Genomic DNA, 16067 nt, shown 5'->3' with positions numbered 1-16067 from the left:
CTTCTAGTCCTAAAACCTCCTTTAGGATGATGCTAATTCACATACTGGCTGAGCAATACCTCTGTTCTTGGGAGACATCCCCCTGCCACTGAAGATCTAGACACTAACCTGTTCTTCCCTTTCACAGAAATAGAGTTTGCCAAAAGCATTGTGAAGATAGCAGAATCAGGCCGATATACCATTAACCAACAGGTATGATTTCTTTTGGATTTTCCTTCTTGGATTGCTTTCACTGTACAAGAGGGTTTATTGTGCCGCTGTGTATACATCACTCATGGAGCTAAATCAGCTCTGTTTTGAATCATGCTGAAGCCTACAGGACATGATTTCCCATTTGTTAAAAGTACAATACTGCAAAGAAGTTCAGTAATTTGCTGGGTACAAGTCTAAGCAAGGGCATTAAGGATATTCCAAATACCGACATAACATAAGAACATGGGAATTCCCAGACTGGATTAGACCCATTATTCATCTCGCCCAGTATCCCGTCTCTGCCAGTGGCCAATACCAGAAGCCTCAGGGGAAGGTGCAAAAAACTGCACAGTAGGCAGCTGTGGGTAATCTGCCTCCTATGAAAGTTCATCCTAATTCCTAATAGTTAGAGATTGGTTTAAGTCCTGAAGCAGGAGGTTTTATATTCCTTCCAAAAGTTCTGTCTAGCATTAACTGTCATAGTTAATAAAGCTCTCAGAGCTGGGACAATTCCCTTTTTCTTCCATACGGTTATAAAGGGAACAAAGATTGTTCTATGCAGTAGACAAAGGGATGCATTCGTAATATGTCAAAGGAGTGGAACAGAGAATAAATACTCCCTTTGATGCTGCTTTGTGATGTGCAGTGTGTGTTTGTTATAGCTGTAATCAACATGGACAACCATTTCAGTTCATAATAAGCAAAAGCTCTTTAACCTGGAGAAGCTGTTGTGGCTACCTGGTATATATGATGCACACTCTCTGCCTCTCCAGGTCTGCATGCCACTCCAGCTGCTCTACACCATGGTCCTGGAACATGACATAAAGATTGGGAGTTTAGCCATTGAGACTGCAGGGGCTTTGCAGCTGAGAGAATACTGCCAGGTACTGTATTTCCTGCTTAGGTCAGACAGTTTAATCTCACTGGTTAGCCAAAGGCAGCAGCCAGGGTAGTTCAAGGGCGGGCCCATTAATCTTTTGGGAGCTAGATGCTCTCTCTGATTTGACTGAGAGAAACGGGAAGGAAGTCCACACTCAGCTTCTGGGAAAGGGAAGTTACTTCCCAACAGAGCAGCATTCTGGGAGCTTTGGTTTCTGATGTCATAGCCTCAGATGCCAGAGCTGGTGCTGTTCTCAAACCATGTCTCTCTCCACCTTCCCATGACCAGCATCCATATGGTACCTCAGTTCTCTTGGGTCAACAGTGACAGTGAGAGCCAGAAAGACCCCAGCTTGCCTCTCAGGGGCCAGGTGGAATCTGTGGTTCCTTCTTACTAAAGAATTGCACACATTTGATCTGGAGTTGCTGGGAGGCAACAAACACAGGGACTTTACACAGTCCCTTTCCAGAGCAGAACCTTGCTGTGGCTCATCCTACCCATTCTTCCATGCCTGTGAAGAGTGTTTCTGCTCTGCTGAACTGGCAGGATGCCAGGACCTGTGCAGGGGGATCACATGCTATAGCATGGAGTGCCACTCTGCAGGGGCTCCTGGCATATCTGTGTGTAACAGTTTATTGGGAGCTAAATGGGCTGGGAGGATCTGTACCTACTCCTCTCAATGGTGTGCATGTGTGTGTGCGAGGGAGGGAGAGAGAGACACACACAGTCTGGAACCTAGTCTAGCTTTAGGCTGCAGTGGAAGCTGCAGAGCAGCTCGGGGTATGTCTACACTGCAGTTAAACACCCACTGCTAGCCTGTGCCCACTGACTTGGGCTTGTGGGGCTCAGGCTATGGGGCTGTTTAGTTGCGTTGTAGATGTCCAGGCTCAGGCTGGAGCCCCAGCCGGAACATGTACACCACAGTTAAACAGCCCCACAGCCCAAGCCCCTGCAGCTCAAGTCAGGTGGCCTGGGCCAGCCATGGGTGTCTAATTCCAGTGTAAACATACTCTGAGTGATCCGGAAGGCATTTTTCTACCTCCCCACTAGTTTGCCCAGTTACTCAGGCCGAGGCAGGGCAGATGCTTCAGACTTTCCCCTCTTGCAATTTTGATGACATGAAGTGACTTGGTTTAATGTAACCCTTTACTGTCTGGGTATGAAAAGAGGCTGCAGCAGTAGAGGGGTAGGGTTAGCATCCTGACACTGATCCTTAAACAGCTCCAGCCTTTGTAACACAGGGTGAGGGGTGACATTAGGGGCTCAGAAATGTTAAGGCCAGAAGAGACCATTGTGACCATTTCATGTGACTTCCTGTCTAACATAGGGTTCTCAGTGGTGTCTGCATCAATAGCTTCTGGCTGAGCTAGAGTATAGCTAAGCTGTTTTCACCTGCACCTTTATTCCCTTGCAGCCTCTCACAGCCAAGAGGAATGAAATTGAGAAGTGGCGGAAAGAATTCAAAGATCAATGGCTAAAGGAACAGAAAAGAATGGTAAGAGACCAAGAGGTGGAAAATGGTGAGAGATCCAGGCCATCTTGACAGCTACAGGCCCAGAACACTGAGAACACAGGGCCTCTCAGAGCACATAGGGAGAAGTGCTAACAGCAGCCTTACTGGGAACCCTTTACCCTGCCCTACACTGCTCTGCAAGGTGGGAGGGTCCCAGAGCTTGGGTTGCAGTCTGAGCCCTAACATCTACACTGCAATTAAACATCCCCTTAGGCTAAGCCCTGTGATCCTTAGTCAACTGGCATGGGCCAGCCGCAGGTCTCTAATTGCAGTGTAGAGATACCCATTCATCTCAATGGGGTACATGCTCTAAAGCCTAATGACAGTCATCATTAATATGAAAATAATTAGTTGGAGGTGTGCAGTGAGGATGATCATAGAATCATAGAATCATAGAATATCAGGGTTGTAAGGGACCCCAGAAGGTCATCTAGTCCAACCCCCTGCTTGAAGCAGGACCAATTCCCAGTTAAATCATCCCAGCCAGGGCTTTGTCAAGCCTGACCTTAAAAACCTCTAAGGAAGGAGATTCTACCACCTCCCTAGGTAACGCATTCCAGTGTTTCACCACCCTCTTAGTGAAAAAGTTTTTCCTAATATCCAATCTAAACCTCCCCCACTGCAACTTGAGTGTGATGATGAGTCAGGGCAGTGTGGTCAGGAGCAGTGAGCCAGGAGATGCTGAGTTCTAGTCCTACTCTTTGGTCTTGTAAGTGATACTTGCATAGAGTCCTCTCCACAGTCTGACACTGGCTAGCAGTGGCCTTAGAGTAAGTGACATCGGCACCCAAGAAACAGATGCTTTTATGACTAGCAGACTTGTGGTCCCAGTCTCCTTCCAGCCTGACGATGTGCCCTAAATGCCCTCCTTCTCGGATTCCAGAATGATTCACTGTCATCCTTGCGCAAGTCCCGCCTGCACTACATACAACGCTGCGAGGATTTGGAGAAAGCCAAGCTGCTGAGTGCCAAGGCAGAAGATGAGTACCAGGGCATAGCAGCAACCCACCCTGGCAGCGCCAACAAGCAGCTGGAAAAACGGCGCCGCACTCGTGAGGAGGCACAATTGAAGGTGATGCGTCCGATGAAGTGAGCTGTAGCTCACGAAAGCTTACGCTCAGATAAATTGATTAGACTCTAAGGTGCCACAAGTACTCCTTTTCTTTTTGCAAATACAGACTAACACGGCTGCTACTCTGAAACCTGGGCTTATATCACTTCTCTCTTATACAGATAACTGGGGAACAGACTCAACGAACTAGAAGCCACTTGAAATATTGTGCTCAAAGTAAAATATTATGAGGCTACCAGGTTCATCCTTTGCTGCTGGGATGTGGGGTTGAGCAGGGCTAGGTCTTGAGTTTTCAGCCTTTAATCATTTTGGATATCCTCTGCTCTTTCCCATTTTTGGCACCCACAAAGGCACCTGTGCCCAGAAGAGTTTGGGACCCTGAAGTAGCTTGTTCCTCATGTAAAGAGGAATATTCAATGCTCAGTGGCTTTACCATGCTGGGCTAGATACCCCTGTAGGCTGAACACCTAGCATTACAACTGAATGTGCTGCAGAGCAACGCAGAATGCTCCAGTGACACAGATGGGTTTTGAATTCACTAGCCTTATGGAGAGTTTGCAGCCTTACTAAAATTTTAAATTTTTCACAAAAATATTTGTCCAATCTTTGATTTTTTTAAAATGTATCAACAAAAGTTTTGAAAATCAGCACTAAGACTTAATATAAACGCTTAACAAACAAGCCGATAGCCCCATCCAGCTCATCTCCCTTTGTGTTCTGCGTTATCACATGTCACCCTCACTCCTGGCTGCACTGTGGTTGCCTGCCTGTGATTTCCAGGGTTCCCAGCCTGGCATTGCTGCTTCTTCATTCTTTATTTTGCTGCACCCAGGTTCAGGAAACAGAAGTTTCTTACAAGACGTGCATCAGTGATGCCAACTCTCGTCGGCAGGAGCTGGAAAAGGTGCGGGAGAGGATTGTCTCCCATATCCGGAAACTCATTTACCAAGGAGATGAGGTGCTGACACGGGTGAGTATGACACTGCTGTGCCACTTGCCCCAGTCACAGGGAAGTCATCATTCAGGACAGAGCCACCTGATCTTTCTCTACTATACAGATAATTAATGTGATGGTTCTCAAGCAATCGGAACTCAGATCACATCCTGAGCATCACTTTAGTGCTGACTTTGCAAGGATCAGTGGTCACATACATAGCTATAGTGACCACAGACCTCCTAGTTTACCAGGGGAGTCTGTGGGACAAGGCTGAATCTGGTGACAGACGATGTGGAGACAAACACAGAGGCTAGAGAGCAGGCTCAGAGCCAGTGAGCAAAGCTCGTCCTGTATATGATTCAGCATAGAGGAGGTGAAGTCCTCTCTTGGCTTCCCAGAGGAGCCCCAGTGCCTGGTTTACAATGGCACCAATGGTGCCTTAGAGCCGGGCCCACGTTCAGGACGGGCCCCAGCCTGCTCTGTTTGCACTGCGCCCTGAGACCCCACCAGCCCCTGGGTCTGGGGGGTTCTGGCCATAGGGAATCAGGGGCGGCGGGGAGGCTGTGTGGCATGGCATGGGCCCACCCCCGAGGGGAAGGGGCACGCTGGCAGCACAGATCCGGGCAGGCCATTGTGCATCTGGCAACTGCTGGTTTGTAAATAGGGCCCTCTCACTGGGCTGGGCGGAGCAGGGCCACCCCTGCCATGCCATGCCCAACGGCCCTGGCTGGCCTGTCGCTCCGGGGAACGACCCCCACCGCGCCATGCTCCATTGCCCCTATAGGGGGCCCACAAGAGGTTAATCCGGCCCCGAGGAGCCCTCACCAGCTTCACCTGACCATGACTGAAGTACAGTTCCTAGAGCAGCTGGATATGGGGTAGGGGTCTGTGTTTTGACTGGCTAATGGGCTTGTATGCAGGTTTATTTAAATTAAATGCAATTCTTTGTGTAATTTCATTAACAAAGTGAAACTAAAATGCTAGGCAGATATATCAATAAGCAGGAAAGTGTGGGTAACAGTGGGGCCTGTGTAGGAGGCTGAACTGAACTGAGAGCCTGGGGGACACACCTGAGATTCAAGAGAAAGAGGGTCACCTAGGCCTAGGGGTGTTTCATGCTTTTTGGGATTTCCATAAGGTCACCTTGAGGATGTTCAAGTTGCAGCAGACTCAGGCAGAGAAGATTCCAGTGGGGTACGAGAACATGACTGAGTACTGCAAGCCCTACAAAGTGGGTGAGAAATATCTGGAATTCATTCAGAAGTTGCAGAAGAAAGAGGTCCCCATGGAGGTGTTTGAATTTGAAGCATTTATTCCTGCAGGGCGGAGGTAAAGAAATGTAGAACCACAGCTGGTGACTTGAGGGCTTGAAATGTATAATAAGCTGAATAAAAAGACTCGTTCAAAACATTTTACGCTATAAAGTCACTTGTGATGCTGCAGGGTTATTAATGTTGAGAAGACATGGAATAGGCTAGCTGATCACTTTGAGAAGTACCACAAGCCAAAGTCCAGAAGGGTCTGTTCTCTCCTTGAGGTCTCTGCATAGCTTCCATTAACATTAGCAGAGAACAGACTCCCAAAGATCATTTGCTTTCCTTGTGACGATCAGTAAGTGTTAGAGGCTGCACAAGGATAACTTGGCCCAGCTGTCTGTCCCAAGTCAGGAGTTATTTCTCCCACTTGTTTAATGTATTGATCCTCATTATCTCATATGTATGATGTTTGATTTCCAAACTACCCATCTTTATATACTTCCTGTAGACAGAAAATATATGGGAAATTATATTAAACTTACTTATATTGAAATTAATGGGCAACAGGTTTATAACAAACATAAGGAAGTATTTCTTCACACAATGCACAGTTGACCTGCAGAACTCATTGCCAGGGGATAGTGTGGAAGCCAAGAGTATAACTAGGTTCAAAACAGAATTAGATGAGTTCATGGAGGATAGGTCCATCTATGGCTATTAGCCAAGATTGTCAGGGATCCAAGTCCATGCTCTGGTGTCCCTAAACCTTTGACTGCCAGAAGCTGGGACTGGACAACAGGGGCTAGATCACTCAATAATTGCCTTGTTCTGTTCATTCCCTCACAAGCATCTGCCACCAGCCACTGTCAGAAGATAGATACTGGGCTAGATGGACCATTGTTCTGACCTAGTATGGCCATTCTTATGTTCTTAGTATTGACTCTCAATCTAGTTTGCACTTGTCCCTGGCTTCTTTGAAAAGACCAGCATACAAATACCTGTAAACTCCCGGAGGCCAGGACCTGGTCCCCTTATATGGACCTAAAGCACCATGTACATCTATGGGGCAATAATATTTGAACTAATTAAAGACATTTTAAAAAAAACAAAACACAAAATGCCCCTGCTTGTGTATTTCATTTGAAGCATTGTTGTAGTCATGGTGGTCCCAGACCTGAATAAGTCTGTGTTGTTCAAAAGTTTGTCTCTTTCACAATAAAAAATATTTCCTCATCTCTGTAAAAAGAAAAGGAGGACTTGTGGCACCTTAGAGACTAACAAATTTATTTGAGCATAAGCTTCCACTGAATCCATCCGATGCAGTGAGCTGTAGCCCACGAAAGCTTATGTTCAAATAAATTTGTTAGTCTCTAAGGTGCCACAAGTCCTCCTGTTTTTTTGGTAAATACAGACTCACAGGGCTGCTACTCTGAAACTTGTTTCTCTGTGTTTGTCGGTCTCAGGTCTCCCCCTAGTGGCAGAAAAAAGAATGCAGTGCAATACTCCTGCATCTCATCCTCGGCCGCTGATCTGAGCACATCTGCGGAAGATGCATCAGGAAAGCAGTTTTCCACAAACAGTGAACAAAGTGGGTTTAATTTAACAAGGAAAAGTTAACTCTCTGTTGTGTCACTGCTGCTTGATTCCTATATATATGTAGCCAAGCGTAGCAAGGAGAGGTTAGGTTATTAATAACCTAAAAAGAGTCAGAGCCCAGGGCTTTCTCTAGACTGGAACTGTGTCTGGTTTGGCTGCTGCCATTTTATGGAAAGGGATTCAGGGTCATGAAAATTTGTTCCCTGATTGAATCAGAAAATTTTACTTTTATCTCACAAAGTGTCAGGTTTTATTCACTCCACATCCACAGGCATCTTAGACAACAGGTATGTTCCAAAAAAAAAAAAAAAAAAAAAAAAAAGGCTGTGAAGGTCATTCTGAGCTTTAACCAGGAGATGCTGTCATGGATAAGGCAGGTGTAGTCTATTTGCATGGTACATAAGCCTTACAGCATTTTAATAAAGGTACAAACAAGCTGGTTCATGGCCTGAATGCCTTGGAAGCTCTTGTCCATCTCCTGGTGTGTGACCTGAAATGGAGATTTTTTTTCTGAAACTTTGTTGTTTCTCTTTCCTGTGAAAACATTTATGGATTTTCTGGCAGTTTGGGGACTGGGGACATCCAGTGTACCCTCAGACCCCTTTACTTGCAGCATCAGACCGCTTTACTTGTATCTGGCTGGTGAATCTTGCCATATGCTCAGGGTTTAGCTGATCGCCCTATTTGGGGTCAGAAAGGAATTTTCCTCCAGGGCAGATTGGAAGAGGCCCTGAAGGTTTTTCGCCTTCCTCTGTAGCATGGGGCATGGGTCACTTGCTGGAGGATTCTCCGCTCCTTGAAGTCTTTAAACCACGATTTGAGGACTTCAGTAGCTCAGACATAGGTGAGAGGTTTTTCACAGGAGTGGTGGGTGAGATTCTGTGGCCTGCGTTGTGCAGGAGGTCAGACTAGATGATCATAATGGTCCCTTCTGACCTAAATATCTATGAATCACTTTTATAACCTCATGTTTGATTTCATGCTTGACTATACTCTGTATGCAAGCCACCTTAGAGTGGGCTGTGACAGGCAGTGCAGCCAGTAAGCCTTCTCTTGTTATTCCTTCAGTTCAGACCCGAGTGGTATTTTATATTTTCAAGTTTTTCATGCTCCTTCCACAGATCATCGCCTTTCATTGCACATTTAACATCCCATTTCACCATCTTAAAATTTCTCTCAAAGACATTTTGGAAATCTCATTACGGTAGAAAATAATTGTCATTAAACTTTTCTGGCACAAAAGGACATTTCCTAAAGGTCTTCAAAAAGCATGGCATGATTCAGCAAAAATGCCTCCAGATTGCTCTTTGGATTACCAGGCTCTCATTGTGCCTATGTTTCTGTTTTAAAAGATATTAGCAGAAAGGTCAGTTGTTGTGAAGCATTGTCGGTAAGAGTAAAGACCCCAGCAGATGAGATTGTACATTTAGAAACTGCTGCTGAGACATTAGTCAGGGTGTTGAGATGATCTGTCTTTTTTACTTCACCTTTTACAGGTGTAAACAAATCCTTCTACAGTGACACAGAAAGCCTGGGTGGGAGTTGCGAATCCCGCTCCCTGGACTCTCCCACCTCTAGCCCAGGTGAGAAGAATGGCACTTTCTGCCTAATATTCATACTAACAAAAAAACTTCAATAGAAATTAAATGTGATTTGGAGCTTTTTTTATTTTTTCTATAATGTGCAACACATAAATAAAAGAAAGAATGAGGAGTACTTGTGGCACCTTAGAGATCAACAAATTTATTTGAGCATAAGCTTTCGTGGGCTAAAACCCACTTCATCAGAAGCATGCAGTGGAAAATACAGTAGGAAGAGATCTATATAGACACACACACACAGGCAGGTTGAAGTGTTCTCTGACTGGTTTTTGAATGTTATATTTCTTGTCTGATTTGTGTCCATTTATTTTCTTTTGCATAGAGACTGTCCGGTTTGGCCAATGTACATGGCAAAAGGGCATTGCTGGCACATGATGGCAACGGGCTTTGCTGCAAGGATAGGTTCCTGGGTTAGTGTTTTTGTTGTGTGGTTGCTGGGGAGTATTTGCTTCAGGCTGGGGGGCTGTCTGTAAGCGAGGACTCCGTCCTTCAAGAGGATGATCCCTCACTCTCACAGATCTTGGGAGACAGGCCAGTGCTCGCTGACAGACAGCCCCCCCAACTTGAAGCAAATACTCACCAGCAACCACACACCACACAACAAAAACACTAATCCAGGAACCTATCCTTGCAGCAAAGCCCGTTGCCAACTCTGTCCACATATCTATTCAAGGGACACCATCATAGGATCTCACATCAGCCACATTATCAGAGACTTGTTCACCTACACATCTACCAGTGTGATATATGCCAGCAATGCCCCTCTGCCATGTACATTGGCCAAACCGGACAGTCTCTACGCAAAAGAATAAATGGACACAAATCAGACGTCAAGGATTATAACATTCAGAAACTAGTCAGAGAACACTTCAGCCTCCCTGGACACTCAGTTACAGACCTACAAGTCGCAATTATTCAACAATAAAACTTCAAAAAAAGACTCCAATGCAAAACAGCAGAACTGGAATTAAACTGCAAACTGGACACCATTAAATTAGGCTTGAATAAAGACTGGGAGTGGATGAGTCATTACACTATTTCCCCTTGCTAATTTTCCCCCTACTGTTACTCACACTTTCTTGTCAACTGTTTGACATGGGCCATCCTGATTATCACTACAAAAGTTTTTTTCTCCTGATGATAACAAGACCAACTGATTAAGGTTGGCTATTAAGAGTTGGTATGGCAACCCTCATTTTTTCATGTTCTCTGTGTATATGTGTATATCTCTTCCTACTGTATTTTCCACTGCATGCATCTGATGAAGTAGGCTTTAGCCCACGACAGCTTATGCTCAAATAAATTTGTTAGTCTCTAAGGTGCCACAAGTACTCCTCGTTCTTTCTGCTGATACAGACTAACACGGCTACCACTCTGAAACCTGTCACGTAAATAAAGTACATCTTGTATTTTGTATAATGTAAAACCTTCCTCCTTGTCTCCAGGGCACCAAAGTAGGATGTTGCTAAAAGCTTCATCCACAGGCACCATGTCCTCCTCGGATGATTTTGAAGAGAGAGATTCATCTCAAACATATGAAAATGGTGAGCAATAAACAAACCTACATGACTGATAAAAAGAAACAGCAGGAGAGCATCCTGCGTCCCATGTGCTTCCCCATTCTGTTATGCTTATGAAAGGGAGCTTTCCATACACAGCCCTGTCAATGCATGTAAATCCCAACGGGCAGCGCCCCTGCTATTCCAGTTCTGGACCCACATACAGCTCTGCTGATGCCCCTCAATTTGGACCTGCAGCCCCCCCCCCCCCCGATTGCTATTCCAGCTCTGGGCTCCCCACCCAACATATACAGCTCTGCTGATGCTCCTCAATCCAAAACCACAGGCCCCTGCTATTCTAAACCTGGGCTCCCCACAGCAGCTCTGTTGATGCCCCTTCCAATCCACAACGCCCCATGGTATTCCAGCCCTGAACCTCAGTAGAGCTATGCTACTGCTGCTCACTTACATATGGCAGCAATGTCCCAAATTCTATTTCAGGCCCCCTCCAGTTAAGCCAATAACAGTCAGTCATTATGTTGAGCACCCCTTATCATCCCCAATGGATAGCAGGACAAGAGAACTGCCCAGCTGTCTAGAGAAATGGGCTGCTAAGTCTTTTGCATTTCTAGATGGCATGAATGACTTTTTATAATGTCTTCTTGTTATTTACATGGTTGCTGCACCAGAAAATGGATCATCCCAGTGTCAGTTTAAGAACATCTCTCTGTCAAGTGCAGCACAGACCCACCGGCTGCGGAAATTGCGGGGTCCGTCCAAGTGCAGGGAGTGTGAAACCTTTATGGTCAGTGGCACCGAGTGTGAAGAGGTGAGAAAGCTCAGAACACCCTGGACTGTAGATAACCAGCTCTCCCTGGTCCCTGTGCAAGGTATCTCACTGCAGGCATGTCCCCGGTGCAAAACTATGTGAATGGGCCCCACACTGTGAGGCCAACAACTCAGTGCATGACCATCTCCCTGTCTCTTACCCCAGGCTGCTCTGCCATAACAGCGGAGGAAAGGGAGGCAAAGGGGAAGTATCTCCCAGTGATGCGCTTCTGCAGAGAGGTGTAGAACAGGGAATGGAGGGAACAGGAGAAGGGAGAGCCTGTGACGTGCCCCGGGGGAGACACTTTCCGCAGCTTCTGGACACTTTCCCCTTGCTGAACTGTAATTAGTGCTTAACTGCAAGATCGTCCTACCCTTGCAGTGCTACCTGACCTGCCACAGGAAGTGCCTGGAGAACCTCCTGATCACCTGTGGCCACAAGAAGCTGCCCAGCCGAGTGCCCCTCTTTGGCATCGACTTCACACAGGTCCCACGGGATTTCCCAGAAGAGGTTCCATTCATAGTTGTGAAATGCACCTCAGAAATCGAGGCACGTGCCCTCGGAGTGCAGGTGAGCAGCCCTGGGGTTGAGTCCAGCACAGGGCTTGGTCCTGCTCCCGCTGGGGACCAGGATTATGCTCCATTTGACTTTGACAGGAACTCCGATGAAGTGAGCTGTAGCTCACGAAAGCTCATGCTCAAATAAATTGGTTAGTCTCTAAGGTGCCACAAGTCCTCCTTTTCTTTTTTCACAAAGGGGGTTTCCCTGGTGAACCATTGATGGTGGCCCAGGCAGCTGGCACAGGTCACCTGGCATCAAGACAGACTAACTAAAATTCTCTCTGGTTTCCTCTAGCTCTGGTATTTCTAATGGCCCATCATGGGGGTGGCTGAGTACCGAGTCTCTGCATATCACCCTTTGTTGCCTGTCCACAGGGGGAAAGAGAATGTCACATCCCTTCTTGGCCTTAGCTGCAGAAATTAAGCTGTCCTGTTAGTTCCTGGCCCTTGCCTCCCCACTCCTCTCACATTATCTAACCAGGATCCCTTGCCCTTTCCCCATTTCAATAATGCAGGGGATCTATCGGATAAGTGGGGCCAAGGCCCGGGTGGAGAAGCTCTGCCAGGCATTTGAAAATGGGAGGGAGCTGGTGGAGCTCTCAGAACATTCTCCCCATGACATCACTGGCGTCCTGAAGCATTTCCTGAAGGAGGTGGGTAGCAAATCCCTAGGAGGAGCCAGGATCAATCTCTGGTCCTGGCTACTTGCAGGCTCCTGGCTTCAGTTTCTGGTGCATCTCTGGGAGGGTGGCAACCCCTGTTCCTGGCTTGCTCTTAGCTGGGTTTTTGAAGCACTGGGATGTGTTGATGTCTGTTTACTGTAGAATCAGGGATTAATTCCAGGCACTGATCTCCTAACTTTCACCTTCTGTGGTGCCATGGGAGTGACTGTCTAAGATGGTCCCTGGGAAGTTTCCTGACCTCACCAGGCCTCATGGCTTGCAGTGATAAAGGGCAGATGAGACCCAATGCTTCCCTGAGCAGTAGCAGACCTGGGTTATTTCTGAGCTTCCCCAAATATTAATTCCATGTGAAAGGCAATTCTGGCGAGGCCTGGGCCTTCTCTGCAGGCGCTAGAAGTTCATGTGAAATCAGGGAGCCAATCACTAGTTTGCACATCATGGGTATGAGCCTGGGAGCATGTGGCTGAAGGGGGCCACGACTGCGGGGCCACTGACACCAGCAAAGGTCCTTCATGGGACTTTCCCCAGAGCATCAAATAGGCAGGCTGCAGTAACACAATCTCCCTCATCTCACTGCAGCTGTCAGGACCAGTGCTCCTGTATGAGCTCTACGATGAATTAATCGCACTTGCCAAGGACCTACAGAGACCTGGGGAAGGGAAGAGAGACAGCTCAGGGTTCTCAGCAGATCCCATTCAAAGCATGAAGGACTTGCTGAGCAAACTGCCTGGGACTAACTACAACACCCTGCGACACCTCATTGCACATCTGTACAGGTGATGGGGACAAGGGGCTGGCTTGCTGATTAGCGTTACCTGGATGGGGAGGGGGTCTGTTAGACGCTAGTGCTGCAAAGAGATTGCTGCAGAGATCTTGCTCCCCAGATGAGCATCTGGCACAATGGCAGGTCAGTATCAGAACAAGTTCTTAGAACACATCTACACTTGGAGTTGGCGTATAATTTCCAGCTTGAGAAAACATACTCGAGCTAGCTCTCCGTGAGGTAGCATGCTAAAAATAGCATGTAGCCACAGCAGCACAAGCGGCGGGAGGGGCCAGCTGCCCCGAGGACGAGTCTGGCATCGGTGGCTCAGTACAGCTAGCCTCTCCTGCCATTGCACTACTGCCACAGCCATGTTCCGTGTTTAGCACACTAGCTGGGAATTACACCCTCAGCTTGAAGTGCTGACATGTCTGTAGCCTCCTTCGCCAGCGAAAGGGCAGGGTTAGACCCAAAGGGACAGCCATGAGGGAAAAGCCTATTCAGAAGAAAGGTGAGACCCTCGCAGCTCCCAACAAGGGAGAAGGAAAAGGCCCTGGTCCCAGATGAGCTGGCTGGCCACTCCTTAACTGATGGCACTTTACAGTTAAACTAGGTGCAGAGCCAGAATCCCCATTAGGGCAATGGGAGACATGGGCCTATGTCCCCAAGCTCCTTTCATTCAGCGCTGACCAAGCATCTTCTCTTAGAGCTAGACTTTTCACTCAGCTCAGAGCAGTTTCTTGGGTCACAGTCAATGTTCCCTCTAATTTTTGACAGGCTGTGTGTGCAAAAAATCTCTTCTATGCAAATTTTTGTGCACACAGTGTTTCGCTGTGTGCGTGGGGTTTAGGATCAGTGTATACACGCACACGTGCACAGCTTAGAGGGAACAGTGGAGTCTGAGCGTTGGAAACCAGAACCTCATCCCCTCCCTCCCTCACCCAGTTCCTGCCAGGGTCAGGATGTATATCTGCGCCAGGAAATGGTGCTATCAGCTCCCCCAGTACCTGCCCATTCCGTCCCTCCCCGCTCACTGCAGTGGGTTTGAGAGCTGGGAAGCCCCTAACCATGATGTTTCCCTTTCCCAGGGTGGCTCAGAGATACGAAGAGAACAAGATGTCTCCCAACAACCTGGGGATAATCTTTGGGCCAACGCTGATCCGGCCTGGCTCAGGGAGCGATGTCTCCATGTCATGCCTCGTAGACTCTGGGTACCAGGCCCAGATTGTGGAGTTTCTCATTCTGAGCTACGAGAGGGTCTTTGGGATGGATGACTTGCCTCCATCTTTGGATGAAAACACTTCGCAAGAGGCCTTGGCAGAGAAGGACAAAGAGGAGCAGCAGAGCGCTGAGAAAGCCCAGGGTGTGACCACAGAGGTACAGCTCGGAGACACTGAGCTGGGCCCCGTGACCCTGTTATAGTCCCAGGGAGTTGGATTAGCGAGGAAGACGGGATCTTACAGAAAGTGAAGCCACTTGGCATCTGTGGGTTATTCAGAGAGCAAATGGGCGACTGAACAGGAAGAAATTCCAAGCTACGGATCCCTCAGCAGCTCCCCAGACAGCTCTGGAGAGTGTTTTGCTGTCCATTTTAAAGAATCCGATTCCTGCAGAAAAGACATGGGTTTCTCCAGATTACGTTACTCAGGACATTGCTGCGTCTCTCAGTAGATAGTTTTATAGCTCGTGGAATGGACGATTGTATAAATAGCGAAGGATACAGCAGGATCCCCAGCTCAGACCTGCTGGGCTTGCCTCCCTCAGAGGCGTAGTTCAGCTGTGCCTAGATAGGCTGTGTTTCTGTGCTGCTGAGGGCTAAGCACCTCTCCAGCCCTCCCCATCTGCTCGTCTCTCACGATAAGGCCTAGCACCCTTCCTCTTCAAAGCACTTTAAAACTTGAGGTAATGGGCAATACCTCCTGGGAGCCAAGTCAGGGGTGTTACCCACATTTTATAATTGAGGTAACTGAGGCAGAGAGAGGGAAAGTGGTTTTCCCAAGGTCACAGGGAGAGTCGAAGCCTGAATGATCAGTATCTGTGTCCCAGTCCTGTGCTCAGGCCACTGAGAAGGGTGTGGGGGGGCACTTCTTTTTCTTAATTGTCACATTCATGTCTTGTTGGCAGTGGTACTGCTTTCCCTGTGGTTCCCAGTCACTGAGGCCTAAGGAATTATCGTGACTGTGATCCCAGCTGAAAGCAGGTATTAATCTGACAGTGCACCTGACTTCCATTCCCCATATGGAAAAGTCCAATATAATCTAATAGGTATGACTCTAATAGGGAATCAGCACCTTTCCATAGTTTGAGTTTGTTTTTTTAAAACCATCTGTCACAGAGTCACTCACCGCACTGACGCCCTCCTGCTGGCCATTTTGGGAATTAGCTCTGGTCAGCAGGTGTGCCCTCCAGTGGTGGTGGTGGCTCTCCCGTCCTTGTCTCCACTTGCAGACCCACTACAGTTCCAGTCTCACTGCCTCTGCGTCAGGGCACAGCCCTCCGGCCATGTCACAATCCAGGTTCCCCCTTCCAGGGGCCTCCTTCTGCAACAATTTAGTGGCTCCTTGCAGCAGCTTGGCAGTCCATAGCCTGGCTGCTTCTTCAGCAGCAAGTGGGGGGAGGAAGGGACCCAGGCCCACCCACTATTCTGGGTCCCAGCCCAGGGACCCTGTAAATAACAGCTTCCCGC

The 16067-nt window shown here is 47.7% G+C and overlaps 1 protein-coding gene across 1 annotated transcript in view; it reads left to right on the top strand.

Moving 5' to 3' along the window:
• Positions 1 to 16067, top strand: part of GMIP (GEM interacting protein) — a 40228-nt gene that overhangs the window by 19782 nt on the left and 4379 nt on the right. The window contains exons 8-21 of the mRNA XM_073318686.1: positions 128 to 192; positions 966 to 1076; positions 2487 to 2567; positions 3469 to 3657; positions 4490 to 4627; positions 5733 to 5923; positions 7314 to 7438; positions 8943 to 9029; positions 10493 to 10591; positions 11236 to 11375; positions 11757 to 11945; positions 12451 to 12588; positions 13198 to 13394; positions 14470 to 14758. Coding sequence (XP_073174787.1) covers positions 128 to 192; positions 966 to 1076; positions 2487 to 2567; positions 3469 to 3657; positions 4490 to 4627; positions 5733 to 5923; positions 7314 to 7438; positions 8943 to 9029; positions 10493 to 10591; positions 11236 to 11375; positions 11757 to 11945; positions 12451 to 12588; positions 13198 to 13394; positions 14470 to 14758 — 2039 coding nt within the window. The remainder of the gene's footprint in view (positions 1 to 127; positions 193 to 965; positions 1077 to 2486; positions 2568 to 3468; positions 3658 to 4489; positions 4628 to 5732; positions 5924 to 7313; positions 7439 to 8942; positions 9030 to 10492; positions 10592 to 11235; positions 11376 to 11756; positions 11946 to 12450; positions 12589 to 13197; positions 13395 to 14469; positions 14759 to 16067) is intronic.

Source organism: Lepidochelys kempii, chromosome 20 (genome assembly GCF_965140265.1).
Source record: "Lepidochelys kempii isolate rLepKem1 chromosome 20, rLepKem1.hap2, whole genome shotgun sequence".
In the NCBI taxonomy this organism is placed as follows: domain Eukaryota; kingdom Metazoa; phylum Chordata; order Testudines; family Cheloniidae; genus Lepidochelys; species Lepidochelys kempii.
The sequence above is the reverse complement of the archived record's forward strand: the minus strand, read 5'-3'. Positions and strand labels throughout refer to the sequence as shown.